This window comes from Formica exsecta, unplaced genomic scaffold (genome assembly GCF_003651465.1).
Source record: "Formica exsecta isolate Colony F162 unplaced genomic scaffold, ASM365146v1 scaffold201, whole genome shotgun sequence".
NCBI lineage: Eukaryota > Metazoa > Arthropoda > Insecta > Hymenoptera > Formicidae > Formica > Formica exsecta.
This window is the reverse complement of record NW_021849308.1, coordinates 1,183,463-1,201,601: the sequence shown is the minus strand read 5'-3', so window position 1 is coordinate 1,201,601 and position 18,139 is coordinate 1,183,463. Positions and strand designations below refer to the sequence as shown.

The following is an 18,139-nucleotide window of genomic DNA, read 5'->3' as shown; positions in this document are numbered from 1 at the left end:
CCTTGCATCTCCAAAAATTCTAATTACATCGGCATAAGATTTTCGTCACGTGGCACGCATCATTTACAGAACGAAACAAATTGCAAGCGAATTGCAAGCGAATTGCAAACGAAATTACGAATAGCGAGCGAGTATCCGCTCGAGCCAACGGAGCCAGTATGCATCGCATGTCGCGCGCCGTATAATTAAGCCGCGATATTTCCACCGAATACAAAACATACAATTATCTCATCTGGATTACAGTACCGTGCTCCTTAATACCGAAACCTACATACATTGTACGCGGATTGCGACTAAGATACCGCCCGTGGCTGGTCGCGCTACAATTTTCTGCTCCTTCGTTTCTAGAGCGACGGAAAGAGAATGGGATATAATTAGGGATTGTGCAGAGACAGCTACTTGATTAAAGTTAACCGGTAACATCTCTCTCTCGGATGTAAAATGAGATTTATCCTAAATATGCATACAATTTATCTTCGCGCTTTCTTTAATTAATAGTTCTAATTTTCAACCATATTTCTATATCTTTTCACAACAAACTAAAAAATCTATCGCGATTTTTGTTTGTTATGTCCCTATAATAATGATAAACAGACTCTATTTCAGCATATTTGAAGTGATTGAAAGGAAATAACACAGAGAAAATAATAGAAGAAATATTGAAAGGATTTATTTATATGTAACGTATATATAATAATTAAATTTTATATCGGTAATGTAGTTGGATTATTGTTTTATTATAAATACATTCATGCCTCAATAATCGTTAAAAAAAAATTAATAAAAATTAATTAGAGAGAAAAAATATGAGAGGCACGGCTTCGTCGTTGCATATTTTTGTATTCGCAGAAGCAGCTGCAAGCACGACATGTGGATCGCGGGATCTATTTTAGTCCTTGCCGCGATTTGCATTGTGCACGAGGACGTTGCGACGAGTTTTTGCGAAAACTTCATATCTCTCGCGGTGCTCCTTTTTATAAGCGCCATCGATATTAATGATTATCCCGTACTTAAAATCACGCGGAGCGCGCAATTATTCGGTATCAGTGTTCTTTTATTAATTAATAAAAGAAGTGCCGCGTTATCTGACGCGTCATCCTTCCGGATTCTTGTAGAAACGGATGACTAGGATCGAAGGAAGATGATAATCATCGACGTTTTATTGATCGGCGAAGCTTCGATGTGTACTTAGATCTTAGATCAATTTATCAGCGCGATTTATACGGAGAAAAAGAGAGAGATGGACGTACGATTAATGCGTCTTATGTAATTTTCTCTCATGATGGGAAATAAAAAATAAATATATATGTTCTTTTATTATATATACATATATATATATATATAATTTACGGCAACCGTAAAGCAAAGTAATTGTCGCGCGCGACGCAACAGGCGGGTGTTAAACGTCACGCGCGGTTGGCTTATCGAATATAAATTCGCTCGTGCGAGAGAAAACGCCCTCGTTCTCCTTCGATCCTCACAATGAAGTCTTCGGGTATATCTGGGCGCACGATCGAGGCTTAGCATTGTGTGACAAAGCCGGTTACGGGATCGAGAGATTCGCGATTATCGGGCATATTGTCGGCACAGCACGCTACGTCTCGTCGCTCGTGTTGATCGTGTTAACAATCGCGATAACGAAACCTAGATCGGCTTATTCCGGGGTGAAGACTGAGCTCGATCCCGTAAAGTTATCCACCGTATCATTACGAGCGGCTTTACTCTCGGATATCGAATGACATTATATTGGAGATATATTGGAAGAGAGAGAGCAAGTTATCTCCGATCATTGAAAGAAGAATACAAATTATTGGATATACAAAGTTTTTTCTCTCAGAAAAAATAAGACGTAAATATAACCAATATAATTATTAATTTTTTTCATATTACAAGAAATCTGATATATATATATATATATATATATATATATATATATATATATATATATATATATATATATATATATATATATATATATATATATATATATATATATATATATATATATATATATATATATATATATATATATATATATATATATATATATATATATATATATATATATATATATATATATATATCAGATTTCTTGTAATATGAAAAAAATTAATAATTATATTGGTTATATTTACGTCTTATTTTTTCTGAGAGAAAAAACTTTGTATATCCAATAATTTGTATTCTTCTTTCAATGATCGGAGATAACTTGCTCTCTCTCTTCCAATATATCTCCAATATAATGTCATTCGATATCCGAGAGTAAAGCCGCTCGTAATGATACGGTGGATAACTTTACGGGATCGAGCTCAGTCTTCACCCCGGAATAAGCCGATCTAGGTTTCGTTATCGCGATTGTTAACACGATCAACACGAGCGACGAGACGTAGCGTGCTGTGCCGACAATATGCCCGATAATCGCGAATCTCTCGATCCCGTAACCGGCTTTGTCACACAATGCTAAGCCTCGATCGTGCGCCCAGATATACCCGAAGACTTCATTGTGAGGATCGAAGGAGAACGAGGGCGTTTTCTCTCGCACGAGCGAATTTATATTCGATAAGCCAACCGCGCGTGACGTTTAACACCCGCCTGTTGCGTCGCGCGCGACAATTACTTTGCTTTACGGTTGCCGTAAATTAATTTTAATGATCCGCCTGTTATGATTTATTACGTGAGATCATATGCGCCGGGTCCGTTCACTTTACAAATGACTTGAGAGGGCGTATACCTTCAAACGGTGAAGGCAATGCATATATATTCTCAAAAAATCTTGTTTGTAAAGATTTTTACAAAATTTTTGTAAAAAACAAATTTTTTATTCTTTGATTATTATAATAATTGTTTTATTAAAATATTCAATCCGTATAAAGATTTGAAACGTTTATCGTAGACTTCTACCTTTTTAAGAAGTAGCATTTTTTGAAGAAGATTATTGCAAGTTTAATTGTAGTTATAATAGCACTGTCAATAATCACTGTCATTGTGAATATGAAATTCTTTCTTATAAAATGTATTTATTAATAGAATGTATATAACGGAAACGTGGAGAGGTAACCGCAGAACAATAGAGAGATACGTTTTTAACGCTTTTTTTTTATTCGCCCGTCAGATACAAACTTGAGCTTCGTCCGATAAAGAAATCTCGCGTGTCGCCCATCTTTAAAACCATGTGCGTCAATAGAGAAATAAAATGGAAATCAATCGGTGAAGAATGGCCGCTTCATTGGCATAAATTATCAGCCGCTCGTATTGTTTTGCGGAATTAATTAATTCCATGCGCGTCGCGAAACGTGCAACGTGTAATCATCGTCTTTTAAATAAGGCATTTTTTATGTTATGCTTTAATCTACATCGTCTTCGTTTCGCTTTTGCAGGATGGTGCTAGTGGTGGGCGGGGTGGTCCTGCAGGAGGAAATACCCGCGGACAGCAGATCTTTGTACGCGGCCCACCCGGTATACCGCGAGAGCGCGGCCCAGCTGCACTCGATGCTGGTGAAACTCGTGGGCCCGGTGGGCCTCCTCTACGTCCAGCAACGAGAAATGGCTGCGACTCTGCCGCAAGACAGTAAGCGCGATGTGTCGTGTTTAAGCGATCCTCTTTTTGTGGCAGCGCAGTTCGATAAAAACGCTCACACAGTGCACACGCATGGAGATGAAAGAGTTTCACGTGAGAGTTACACAAACGCGCCGACAGAAAAATAAATCTCGCGATAATAGGATATATGAACGATTTCTATGTTATCGTACAATTTATTGGCATCATCGTCGCTAAGCAATCCTACGGTCATTAAGCTCGAGAAAATGCGTGTTAGATAAAATACATTAGTCTCTATAGAAGACTCGCGTTCCAGATAAAATGACCCCATCGTATATCTTGAAAATTTATCATTACATACGGAAAAGATGATGATTTAAGTAATAGAAGAATAATTCTTCACATTTAAATTGACATTATAAAAGGCGCGACTTTTTTTTTCATATAATAATTGAAAACCTATCATTAGATATGGAAAAAATGATAATTTAAACAATAGAAGATAATTCTTTGTGTTTCCTTCTTATAATAATTTTTTTCTCTATCTCTGATATTATTAAAGTACATATATATGCGTGACGAAATGTTATTAAAATTGCTATAATCGCAGAAATGTATAATAAGCATGAAACTTTAAAGGCGAAATCTCTTTTCGAAAAACAATTCGTCGTATCTATCAAAAGAACATGTCACTGATGCAATATAGCCACGGGATCTCCGTGTTATCTCTCGATATGTTATAACGAACTGTGTTACCGGCACCTTTTGCGATATCGTTGCAAGATTGACGCAACCCGCCACAATCTACCAACTGTGATTATACTTGATTATCAGAGAATCAAAAAAATTAATGCGCGAAATGATAAATCGGCGGATGCTGTTACGGAATGTTATTTCTCGTGTTATCGGAGTAAATTACAGTTCAATTTTTTTTGATGATATAATTTTTAAAAATAACGACGATTTGTCTGATTGCTACAATAATAAAATTGTACCATAAATTTTGCACCGAAGCATATTTGTCTATATTGCTTTGTTAAATCACGGTAATATATTGCAATAGCAATTTAATTTTTTTTTTTTTAGCGTATTAAATCTTTATCCTACAATTTTTTATTACAGTATATTACAAAAATATCGCATAAAAAGCGATGTTCTTCTCGTGCGTCTTTAGCACTTTGTGCTAAAAAATACATCAAACGTAGAAATCAACGAATTATATATGTGTCAAGTTCTCTCTCTAAATTATCTGTTTTAATTATGCAATTTTTGAAATGGTTTGAAATCGTTTCTCGTGTAACTTGAAAGATCTTGATATAGAGATATAGAGATATACATCAATATTTGGAAATCACAAAAAAAAATTTATCTTACATAATCATGGAAAATTTCTATTGCATCGGCGAGCAATCCTAAAAATCTATAGCCTCTCAAAGTGCTGTATTTATATTCGCTACCGCACTAACTATTCTTTTTCGCTTTCACAGAGAACGTGAACATCCTCGGTTCGGACGATATGACCACGTGCATAATCGTTGTCGTCAGGCATTCCGGTGAGTATATTTGAAAGTACAATCGCGATCGTTATAAACTAGTCAGTTGCATATAAACGACCGTTCGCGACGCAGTTAGGTGAAAAAAAGAGGTCAGAATAACGCAACGACAAAGCAAGATTGTCCGATCTATACGGCGTCATTGAAAAATGTCGATTATTTCTAATTATTTTTTGTAAAACTCGTACTTGAACATTCATGATAAAATTAAAGTTGAAATTGATTTCTTCTAAGCAAGATGCGAGAATCAGCAAGATATATTATTGCAATTCAGAAGCTTAGTTCGCGCAAAACTCTTCATTTTTAATCATTCTGACATTTAAAGAGATAAACTTTAAATCAATTTTGATTAAAAAATTAATGTTTTGCGGTATATCTGTGAAATTATTAAATTATGTGCATCTAGATTTCTTTATTAGAACTGAATAAAAAAGAGATAAAAGATCTCAGCATAAAACTTCTGAGAAAAAGAATGCCGGTTTTTATTCCCTTTGTCCACAGGCTTACAATGGATTTATTTTTCGTTCCACGATATATTATCAGAAGGCGTAAAATGCAAAATGCCTCTTCCTTGGAAAAGATAAGCCGTATATTTAATAGAATCAGTTCTGTCGAACTCAAAGGAAAAAAGTGCTGATTCAATTCACGATTCACATTTATATCCCGAAGTCATTTAAATGACTTGCTAATTCTATATCAAGTTCGAAGAGCTTTGAGGAAATAATTGCGCGATTTGTAAAATAATGAGCCGTATTTTCATAATTTTTTATAAAGATAATTGTTACGTAAGCAATGTAGCTATGTACAATTGAAAACCTAATAGTGTGATTTCAACCTTAACATATCTCACATAAAGGACAAAAAATTTATTCTACGAAAAAGTAAAATGTAAAATTATAGTTATAAAAGAAATTTAATTTTATATAGCGAGATAAAAAAAAAGATTAAATTCTCAAGTGACTGTTATCATAATCTTGAACGTGCTCATAAAAAATCTATTCAAATTACTATTTCTCTTCTCCAACAAGCAATAATTTTTATTCAAGTTGAGACATTTATAACTAACAATAAATATGAACCACACACACGAAGCTCCATAAATGTTGCTTTTCCGTACTATAACGTATTTCATCTTGTATAAAAGAACCCATCAACATTGTACTGTACATCTCGATAAAACTATCGAGTACGTTCTCCTTAGCTTTCTCCTGCTGCGGCGACAGTGCATCGCGACTCAAGCTGGGTGTCTCCGATCGTTTTAAGGTTGCGCGTGAATAATGGCCGAGGTAGAAAGCGACTTCGAAAGTACGTAATTAAGTAATAGTTCGCAATATAAAAGTGTTTTTATTGCGAGTTTTTCCCATCGAGTGTCTTGCGCAATTGTCATACAAGAATATTCAGAAATTAATTATTAACGGGTTTATAGATATTAATAATAACAGGAATATATATATATACACATTGTCAAGAATCCGTGCCAGCATTGCAAGAACACACGCGCGTTTTAACTACTACTATTCTCTCTTTTCGCATTTCACTCCGTTCCACTTCATTCAAGATGTACGGCGATAAATCGCATCTAGTGAACGCGCTGGGATCGACCCTCGAAGGCGCTTCTCGGACACATCCTGTGCTGAATTATTTCAGTGCATCGTGTACAACATGAGTGCTCTTAACCATTTCGTTCGTTCGATGCAACGATGCAATAAACGGCGAGAAAGACCCGATACGCCGGCTCGCTCGCGATAATTACTACGCCGCGGTAATTAGCGAGCCGGCTCGGTAGCGATGTTTAAACGCTCGGAAATTAATTTTCCTCTTAATCGGTACATTCTTTGCGAGAAGAGATATGTAGCGACCGGTCGCACAAAGCGCGCAAACGGTGATAATTTTTTTATTTTTTTTATTTGGGTATCTCGATGTTTTTCTCATTTGACTTTTTAATGGGAGTAAACAAGCTATCCATATGTATTAATAACAATAATAACAATAGATAAAAATAACGAGTACAGAATTTATCTGTTCTTGCAGTGGGATTAGTTTGTAGGCGAACATTTAATTATTACCATAAATATACTTTATATTTAATCATAATTTTAAACAAGCATATTTCCTTCGTGTTCTTATATCATAATAGCCAAGTACAATCGCACACTGTTTTACTGTTGTAAAAGATTTTCAATGTCACATATCTGGATTTCAGGTTCAGGCGCCGCAGCATTGGCGCATCTTGACGGCTCTGGAACAGAAGATGCTGCAGTGGCGATGATCCAGAGGGTAACGGAACTCACCCTTGGATATCCCGAAGGTCGGCTGGAATTGCAGTTGGTCGGTGGTTACTCCGACCCGAGAAACTATTCCGAGGAATTATTTTACACTATACTTTGTAAGTAGAAATGTTTTTTTTTTTTTAATATATAATGTGGAATTTTTCTCTCAGTAACGCGCTTGTTTAACGAAAGTAGAAACATTTTTGGCTTATAATTACTACATCTGCAAATATAATCAGCTAGATAATTATATCTGTTCTATCTCATTCGCAAACGTGGTGAATTAAATCGTTTGCTTGCGTTTGGCTCGAGATAAATTAAAGAGATAAATTAAACAGAACACCTACAGAATTTATGTTATATTTCTCGGAAGAAGATTTACTCTGATAAAAATTAATACGATTAATATTAATAATAATAATGTGCGCATTAAACTTTTTATTCGAACAATGATATTAAATTATATAGAAATACCGAAACTTTTTTTCAAGTTTTCTGATAAAATCGAATGAAATTACATACAATATGTCACCACGTTTTGTCTATGACAATAACGGGATCGATGCGGTTTTCAGCTGCATTTCACAAGCAACCGGTGGAGATCGACCTGACGTTATGCTGTGTGGGCGAGTTGAATACCACTGTGAAAGCTGGGATTCATTGGCCGGTGATCTACGGCATCGGGCTGAACGTGAAGACAGGCGAGATCTTTCCCGCGTCTTTCCCCGATAAAGGCCCGGATCAGGCGCTGCGGTGCGCCAGACAATTGACCGGGGGTCAGCAGGTGCGTATGTGTGCAACGTTTGCATTTGCAATAGTATTCTATAATTGAGCAAAACTAACGATCTATATAAAAGAGAGAGCTCATACCTCGCGTGTTTGCAAATTATATATATATATATATATATGTATGAGAATAAAATGTATATTTTATTATTTGATTAAGCGTTCTATCAAATTTTATTTAACCCAGTTTTTTGAGCGAATCAAATATATTTGTCTTATTTATGTACAGGTTCTGGATATATACGATTGCGGTCTTGGATTACTTAGAATCGGTCCGTTTAATTATGATCCTTTGCGAGGTGTGGATCTCTGGTTGGCGCAATCCGATCAATTCATTCTGCAACACTTGTCAACGTCACCGGAAGTAGAACAACCACATTTCGTCTCACAAGTAATGCCAATTGATATACTTTTTTATATATGATATTATAAATCGCCTCGAAAGAGGAAGATAAGCAACAAATCCGACTGTGCGCGTTTCTTTTGCTTTGCTAGACAACGACGAAATTTCTGTTTCAGGTACGGGCAACACTCAAGTACATTCAGGACAATCAATTTCCTGCCGTCACCGTCTTCCGAGATAATAAACCTCATTACTATCGCCGAGATGAAATCACTGGTGTCTGGCAACCAATGCGATACTAATCTTAACAAATCGCAGATTCGATTAAGGCTTGCGTGGAAGTTGTTCGCGAAATTTTCGAGTGACGCAAAGTATAATCAAATTGCGGATTAACGAAGTATGCAGAGTCAAAGGAATTTAAATCAATTACTGAAACGTGAAACTGCGTCTTTTGAAAATCGCAGTACCGTCGAGTTCTGCATACCGCAGAATTGGTGCCCTAATAAAATCGTTTTAAAAAAATCGATCTGCATTTATAATTGATGAGAAAAATACGAAATTGGCATATAATTGCAGCTTTTGTCGGCCGGCAATTATTTGTGTTCAATAAAAAAGACGTCCGAGCGGGAAAAAATCGTGAGAATATAGATTAAAACAGTCATAATTAGCGCACAGATTGATGCCTTAATGTCTGTTCACAGTGGAAAATATCTCGTAAACCACATTGAAAACGAGATGCAGATTAGCCTTTGAATATACATTGCCAAGTATATACAATTTGTAATATTTACAAATTAAATTCAAAGAATAGAGCTTATAACTCTGTTATCATAGAGTATAAGCCAAGAAAATAAATTAAAATAAAAATAACTTTGGGAAACAATTTTCCGAAAATTTTAATACGCATTATTCGGCACTGAGATTATGTGTGTGTGCATATACTTATAATAACGCATATTTTTCTTTAAATATCTTTTATATTGGAAAATTATTTTTAAAATAATATTGAGGGATATTTTTTCTATCATGTAATTACAGCAGGATATTTTAAGTCAAATCATTATATGAATTGCATCGCGATCAAAATTGCTTTTAGATAAATTCATATAAAGATTTTTTTTAATTATCCGCAAATTATCATCAAAAATTTCTAAAATCGTATCCGGGTATTTTGCTTGCCAGGTGACAATTCTTTTATAATTCAAAATTTGTAAAACGATATACGACTTTACAAAATCTTACGAAGAAGAAAAGAAACCAAAAAGATAATTTTATAAAGCATGCACACATAAAAATATATTCTTTTCTCTTCTAGCATTTTTTGGATATATTTATATAAAAAGCAATATTCGCGGATATAACATGCAAAGCGCTTCAATCGTGAATAAGCTTGTATGTATTAATATGTTGGCATTGTTGAATTTCTTTTTTGATAGATGCTTATGTTATGTATATGGATAATGATTGAATTCGATTCGTTGTTACAAAATGTTATTAGTCATAAGTCCCTTGTTCCATCATTGAACGTTCTCTCCGGCTTAACTTTTTAGCGATAAAGCAACAATGTGTATTCTCATCGCGCATTTAGTATTAAATGCGATTTAATACTTATTTCATCTTTACATCACGTGCAATCTTCATAATTAAACAAATAATTCAATAGCTGAAAATCACATTTGATGCTAACTGCGCGATTACAGCGCGAATTTACGCACACGCGCGTGGAATTAGGCTCAGGCATTTATCCTTCTTTTTTTTTTCTTTTTATTTTCTTCTTTCAGCTGAATTACGAAAGTTCGAGCAACGAAGAATTTCGTACTTGCCATAATAAAGAAAAGAATGTTGTATGAAAGATAGTGGTGAAGTAGAGAACAATGTACATAATATTTTCAGGGTTGTGCCCGAATTCTTTTCGGGTGAGGGAAAGTTCCTTTGCCTCGACAATATATATATATATGTATGAGAATAAAATGTATATTTTATTATTTGATTAAGCGTTCTATCAAATTTTATTTAACCCAGTTTTTTGAGCGAATCAAATATATTTGTCTTATTTATGTACAGGTTCTGGATATATACGATTGCGGTCTTGGATTACTTAGAATCGGTCCGTTTAATTATGATCCTTTGCGAGGTGTGGATCTCTGGTTGGCGCAATCCGATCAATTCATTCTGCAACACTTGTCAACGTCACCGGAAGTAGAACAACCACATTTCGTCTCACAAGTAATGCCAATTGATATACTTTTTTATATATGATATTATAAATCGCCTCGAAAGAGGAAGATAAGCAACAAATCCGACTGTGCGCGTTTCTTTTGCTTTGCTAGACAACGACGAAATTTCTGTTTCAGGTACGGGCAACACTCAAGTACATTCAGGACAATCAATTTCCTGCCGTCACCGTCTTCCGAGATAATAAACCTCATTACTATCGCCGAGATGAAATCACTGGTGTCTGGCAACCAATGCGATACTAATCTTAACAAATCGCAGATTCGATTAAGGCTTGCGTGGAAGTTGTTCGCGAAATTTTCGAGTGACGCAAAGTATAATCAAATTGCGGATTAACGAAGTATGCAGAGTCAAAGGAATTTAAATCAATTACTGAAACGTGAAACTGCGTCTTTTGAAAATCGCAGTACCGTCGAGTTCTGCATACCGCAGAATTGGTGCCCTAATAAAATCGTTTTAAAAAAATCGATCTGCATTTATAATTGATGAGAAAAATACGAAATTGGCATATAATTGCAGCTTTTGTCGGCCGGCAATTATTTGTGTTCAATAAAAAAGACGTCCGAGCGGGAAAAAATCGTGAGAATATAGATTAAAACAGTCATAATTAGCGCACAGATTGATGCCTTAATGTCTGTTCACAGTGGAAAATATCTCGTAAACCACATTGAAAACGAGATGCAGATTAGCCTTTGAATATACATTGCCAAGTATATACAATTTGTAATATTTACAAATTAAATTCAAAGAATAGAGCTTATAACTCTGTTATCATAGAGTATAAGCCAAGAAAATAAATTAAAATAAAAATAACTTTGGGAAACAATTTTCCGAAAATTTTAATACGCATTATTCGGCACTGAGATTATGTGTGTGTGCATATACTTATAATAACGCATATTTTTCTTTAAATATCTTTTATATTGGAAAATTATTTTTAAAATAATATTGAGGGATATTTTTTCTATCATGTAATTACAGCAGGATATTTTAAGTCAAATCATTATATGAATTGCATCGCGATCAAAATTGCTTTTAGATAAATTCATATAAAGATTTTTTTTAATTATCCGCAAATTATCATCAAAAATTTCTAAAATCGTATCCGGGTATTTTGCTTGCCAGGTGACAATTCTTTTATAATTCAAAATTTGTAAAACGATATACGACTTTACAAAATCTTACGAAGAAGAAAAGAAACCAAAAAGATAATTTTATAAAGCATGCACACATAAAAATATATTCTTTTCTCTTCTAGCATTTTTTGGATATATTTATATAAAAAGCAATATTCGCGGATATAACATGCAAAGCGCTTCAATCGTGAATAAGCTTGTATGTATTAATATGTTGGCATTGTTGAATTTCTTTTTTGATAGATGCTTATGTTATGTATATGGATAATGATTGAATTCGATTCGTTGTTACAAAATGTTATTAGTCATAAGTCCCTTGTTCCATCATTGAACGTTCTCTCCGGCTTAACTTTTTAGCGATAAAGCAACAATGTGTATTCTCATCGCGCATTTAGTATTAAATGCGATTTAATACTTATTTCATCTTTACATCACGTGCAATCTTCATAATTAAACAAATAATTCAATAGCTGAAAATCACATTTGATGCTAACTGCGCGATTACAGCGCGAATTTACGCACACGCGCGTGGAATTAGGCTCAGGCATTTATCCTTCTTTTTTTTTTCTTTTTATTTTCTTCTTTCAGCTGAATTACGAAAGTTCGAGCAACGAAGAATTTCGTACTTGCCATAATAAAGAAAAGAATGTTGTATGAAAGATAGTGGTGAAGTAGAGAACAATGTACATAATATTTTCAGGGTTGTGCCCGAATTCTTTTCGGGTGAGGGAAAGTTCCTTTGCCTCGACAGTTATTTTACGGGGGGACGCGAAATCTCTCCGAAAATTCAAACAGCGAAGATTAATAATTGAATAAAAGTCGTTGATGTCACGCAATAATTTTTACTAACTCATTCTCGTACATACATATATGTTAAAAATACCAATCTTCTTTAATTATTTGAATGTGTGTTAGATACTCGTGAGACACACATTTAGGCGTTCGCGTTTGATCATCATTTACGTCGTAGAATAAACATCCAAGATAAAAGATGCTATGTGTGACAAATCGTTAATTATTGTTTTAGTAATTGTAAACAAAATATACAAATGCATAATAATATGGTGCAATTCGATCAATCTGGAAATCGCGTGAACGTCCTACATAGGTTTTATTGTTACATATTTAGAAAGTGCAGGCGTGCGATTGCGATCGAAAAATTAAAATGACGAGGCCTTCCCTTACCTGTGAATTCATCGATTAAGCGGGAAGGTAATTACTCTCCGGATTGCGTTTGAGAGTACAGTTCCCCAGCCATACAAAAAAGGTTTCTTGTATTTCGATACATGAATACAATTTTCATAGCAGAAAAAATTCAAAAAATTCAATGTTATTGTTAAGAGCGTTCCTCGTCCTTTGAGCGAATATATATGTATATGTGATGAATATATCATTTTTTTTAATGATATTTTAAGCGAAGAGTATATAAAATTTCTTCTACAGCTATGGTCTCGAACTTTTGAAGTAATGCATAAAGGAAAGGTGCGTTTACAATTTTTTATTGTTCTAGTGATATATAAGCTAATTGAGGTTGATATTAATAATAATAATGATGACGCGATGATCAGAATGATATTGCTAATAATGATAATATGATATTTTCTAGAGATCGAAAAGAGATATATTTTTACTATATTATGTAAAAGAGCGAATGCACTCGCGACGATGAAGCTTTCAGGATCGAACATACGACCCTTTTCCCTTCTCATTCGATCTGCGTGAATGGAGGAAGTGTAGCGGGTGGTTTGCCACTTACTTTGTTGCTTCTGGCTGAAGAATATACGGCTTTTCTTGCTAGCTCATAGAAACTTCCCGGTACAGTAATACAATTACATATATATCTCTACTTCTTATGTTCTTTATCGCGCGCGCTCTTTTTTTCCCTATCCCCGGCCTCGTTCTTACAATAGCGTTCCCGTTCGATCTCCTTCGCATTCTTTCTCGCGTTACGCAGACGCAATCTTACTACATAATATTATTTGGTGATATATTTATACAATAAACGATACTAGACTAAAGCAACGTCGTATGTGTTATTTCACGATATCGCATCAAATCAAGTGCTCGAGATGACAACCACAACTGATTGATCCATCGTTAAAAATAATGCTCGCACACTCCTGATTTGGTATGATTTCCGTGATAAATGATCCCCTTACGCGGCTGATTTAATCGCGAAGTGATCGTGAATAACGCGATATTCTATACGCTCAGCTTGAGAAATTGCCGAACGGAAATTGGTAAAAATAAAGTTGTTAACAAAGTTGCTCATTGTTACGTAGTGTGTTGTAAACTATTACATAAGTACAGTGAAACTCGCGAAATTATCGTACCGCAACGAGAAAATACTCTCGAGTATTATGATTTCATATTAGTGAGAATCAAATATCGATTTTAATCGATCAGTAGAGATAATCGCATATATAATTATTATTCGTTCAAATTTTATTCGAAAAAATGAAAAGTAATGAAGAAAGTTTATATTTTAATCTAAACGTTTATTAAGATATAGTGTGTGTACAATATTTTCTATCTTTGAGAGAAATTGTAATTAATATTGTAGCTGGATTATGAAAGCAATTTAATTAACGAAACATATAGAACGTATAAATTGAAGCAAAAAAATTAATTGAATAAGTAAGATTAAATACTTTAGATGCATTATCTTAGTTTATCGTAGAAAAGAAAATTGTTTGAAACTTGTGCATTTTAATTTCTCAATCAAATCTGTAAATTCTTGAAATTTTCAAAATTATTTCTCTCTCTCTCTCTCTTTCTCTCTCCCTCTCTTTCTATCTCTTTTACTCTTTTTTTTTTTAATATCATTGAAATCTTTCAAAAACTAAAAATTTAATATACACAACAGAAATTTTCTATTAGATATATTTGCATCACTATTAATAGAACTTTACGCATATATTTTGTTCAACATTAATAGCTTATGTATGCGTGTGCAGCCTGTTTCCTATTTCCTGGCAGTTATACAAGAAGTTGCTTGATCGTGAGCGGAAGGAAACTTCCGGAAAGTTTGTTATGAATGACTTACAAAGTCTTCCGATATGCTTCGCTCTAGCATAGAATCCAAAATCCGCAGTGAGAAGTTGATAATTGCATTGAAAAGTGATCATCCGGAAATAATATTCGTTCTAGAAATTCTGAAAATTAACTCCGAGCTTTTATTAGGAGGACTGGGTTGTAGAGAAGAATCTTTGAAGCACCCTCGGATGCTATTTGCAAAGCTATTTACTCGATTACAGACACTTACACAATTATACGCGATATATTACGCTGATATCAAAACTGATTGCAAGAAACAATTTCAAAATAGCGTATTTTTATATATAAGCCTCAATACTGGATTCTCTCTCTACATCAAAACGCGTTTTTCTCTCTCTCTCTCTCTCTCTCTCTCTCTCTCTCTCTCTCTCTCTCTCTCTCTCTCTCTCTCTCTCTCTTTCTGTCGACATAGGGTCGCAGCAAATTTCGTGACGTAGTTCTCTATAGCTTTGAAATTTCCACTAAATAACTGAAATTTAATGTTTTGTGGAACTACGGTAATAACATTTAAAAAAGACGCAATACTTATTATTATTATATTTAAATAATGCAAAAATCATTTCTGAGGATTAGTTTGGGGAAAGGTTGAGGAAAAATTTCAATTTTTTACAAGAAGGATATCGCATCCACATATTCTATTACTGAATACTCTAAATCTCCTAAATATTTGAGGGGAGAAAAGAACCGTGAGACTAAGGGTAGGAGAACCCGCGGACGGTGAGTAGTAATGGGTGACGCTGCGCAGACTCCTTGAAAGTGACTCGGCCCGACTCGCAGTAGTCGACATCAAGCGCTTCGCCGACACGGTCAGTGCCGTCTCGTCGTCGGATCGAGGACGAACCCGCGTTCCCGCTCGTCGTGGTCGCGCCACGTTTTCGGCATATCACATTCCGAGGAAGTCCCGGACGAACGCGTCCTTTTCCCGTCCCGGTGAGTTTTTATTACATTCTCTCGATATCATGCGGCTTTTTTATTAAAATTGTTTCGAATTGCGGTACGAATTCGAAAGTTTTGTAAGTTATCTGAGATTGATCAGATTTTCTACGGACCAGATTTTGTCCCGAGAAAGATTCAAAACATCGCGCACGATATAATCATTCTTTCTTTTTAAGCATGTATTTTTACATGCGAATATGTAATGTCTTTATTTCAGACATAAATTAATACACTATAAAATCTGAAATTTAGTATTGGAAATAATATTGCAGGACTGGATTGTAGAAAGAATCATGAAAATAATTTCTAACATCTAATTTTAATAATAGTTGAATTAAGATTAAAGAATCTTTTTTTATATTTTAATTTTAGTAATGTAAATTGTAAGTTTGAAACAAAATTTGAGACCAAATAAAAAGGACACAAAATTTTATTTTTTGATGTCAATTATTTTTCAAATATATGTTTGAAATATGTATCTCAAAATACTCTTTTTGTGGACGAGCAAACAATTTGAATCAATTATAAGTTTTGATTTATTACAACGCATAAAGTTTTCAACGAATCAAACTACTAATAGTTTCCTCAAATTTTCGACGACCTATTAAGGATAATTGTTGGAAAGAATATTTGCTTTATATTTGAAAATATAGCGTTATAGTACATGTTACACATACATGTGCACAGAGATACAAAAACACGTAAAGTCTCGCTTTAATAAAACTAAAATAACATATCTGCTGTAATACACATGGAAGTTTATTTTACTTTAACAAGCATTAATTGATTTTGACGTAAAAAAAAATTCTCACTTCTACATTCAGTAAACGCGATGAACGAGTATTCGTTACGGAACATACGAGTATTCCCGCAGTTCTCAGTAGTAACTCTATTATGTCGAAAGTAGCTGCTCCTCGAAAGTGGAATTGAAAGAAGAATAACGATATTTACGTAACGTGTCGGTTAAACTGCGCGACTCTTACATGTTGCGCGTAAATCGTGAGTCACGGCGCTTAATTGAATTGCGCTAAAATAACGTTAAAAGCGAATTTTCGGTATAGAAGCCAAAATTTTATAATTTCAAATTATAATTTGTATTTTCTCTCCTCGAATTGAAAAAGTTGTAAATATCGGAATATTCCTACATAATAATGACAAAAACAATAGTTTATATACTAAAAATTATCCAGTATAACAATATTATTTATATTTGGGAAAAATAATACAATATTTTTAATATATACAATAAAATATATTCTCTAAAAAATTTTATAATATATTTTATTAAATAAGTGATGTTTTTTAATATTATATCTTTATATTCGAGGGTGAGAGAAAGAAAAAGAGAGAGAGAGAGAGAGAGAAATTGACGTTTGTGATGATGTCTTAGAAAGTCCTTCTACTTGCCTTTGTCGCTTGAGGACGGTATTAATTTCAGAGCGCGTTTAATGATCAATATCTCTGATCGTAAACGTCTCATGAAGCAAGGAGGAAATCACTGAAAATGTCGGCTGCTGGCAAATCGCGGTTTTGTTTTCTAGAACTAATTTTGGCTAATTGCAAATGTTCGTGTCGCACAAAACGCTAATCGACCATCTTTCTTAGAAACGGCAAACAGAGAGTTTCTCCTGATTTAACTTCCGCTTTTGACCGATATATCCGCGGAAAAGCGATTATTGATGAACGAATAGAAATTTACAACCTTAACAATGATGCTACGTTACTTTAAATTTAATATAATTATAAAGCATATTTTTATAGTAGCAGCATGTTATAGTTGGATATTTCTTATTTAAATTAAAACATGATTCCGGCGCGCGTTGGAATATTAAAGCTGTTTGAATTGAAGTAAAGTTTGCCATGAATTTAATCTCAGGTAAATAAAACAATTCCACGCTTCTCATATAATTCCAAATGGTCTTCGTGCGTATTTTGATATAATTATAATTTAATGCTTAAAGTCAAAATAGCAAATTTAAAAAATTATATGAGATTATTATCAATAGCGTCTAATCAAAATTTCCTTTTTTATTTGAAAAAAGACATAAAAAAAAACACGAATTTAAAAGCATTTATGTCAGCTGTATTTAAATCATAGCTATTAGGTGTAGAATATTTTATAATTATAGATATTCTTTTAATTGCATACTTATATTGATCGTGCAGGAATTGAAATAGGATTAAAGGAAATTGTTTGCAAAAAGATATATCTTTTTTATAATTATATTTATGCGTGTTTTGTAAAAATAAAATAAAATAATTCATCTATTTGTCTTTCATAATGC

At 33.9% G+C, this 18,139-nt stretch overlaps 2 protein-coding genes and 1 long non-coding RNA gene across 8 annotated transcripts in view; all 3 read left to right on the top strand.

The window, feature by feature from the left end:
* The window catches only part of LOC115234622 (protein N-terminal asparagine amidohydrolase), a 46,506-nt gene extending 36,527 nt beyond the window's left edge, over nt 1-9,979 (top strand). For all 4 annotated transcript variants that reach the window (XM_029805822.1, XM_029805821.1, XM_029805823.1 and 1 more), the window contains 6 exons: nt 3,378-3,568; nt 5,026-5,091; nt 7,295-7,477; nt 7,937-8,145; nt 8,377-8,538; nt 8,667-9,979. In XM_029805822.1, the coding sequence (XP_029661682.1) occupies nt 3,379-3,568; nt 5,026-5,091; nt 7,295-7,477; nt 7,937-8,145; nt 8,377-8,538; nt 8,667-8,792 (936 nt within the window). In that variant the 5' untranslated portion in view covers nt 3,378 and the 3' untranslated portion in view covers nt 8,793-9,979. The remainder of the gene's footprint in view (nt 1-3,377; nt 3,569-5,025; nt 5,092-7,294; nt 7,478-7,936; nt 8,146-8,376; nt 8,539-8,666) is intronic.
* A 578-nt stretch (nt 9,980-10,557) lies between these two features.
* On the top strand, nt 10,558-13,881 carry LOC115234624. The gene is made up of 2 exons (XR_003883941.1): nt 10,558-10,716; nt 10,845-13,881. It is a non-coding gene; the product is annotated as an uncharacterized LOC115234624 (long non-coding RNA).
* A 1,629-nt stretch (nt 13,882-15,510) lies between these two features.
* LOC115234626 (GTP-binding protein Di-Ras2) overlaps nt 15,511-18,139 on the top strand; it is a 93,906-nt gene continuing 91,277 nt past the window's right edge. For 2 of the 3 annotated variants that reach the window (XR_003883942.1, XM_029805831.1), the window contains exon 1: nt 15,669-15,848. The gene's annotated coding sequence lies outside the window, so the exon portion shown is untranslated. Of the gene's footprint in view, nt 15,849-18,139 lie in introns of all 3 variants that reach the window. The other variant, XM_029805830.1, reaches the window with a different exon arrangement.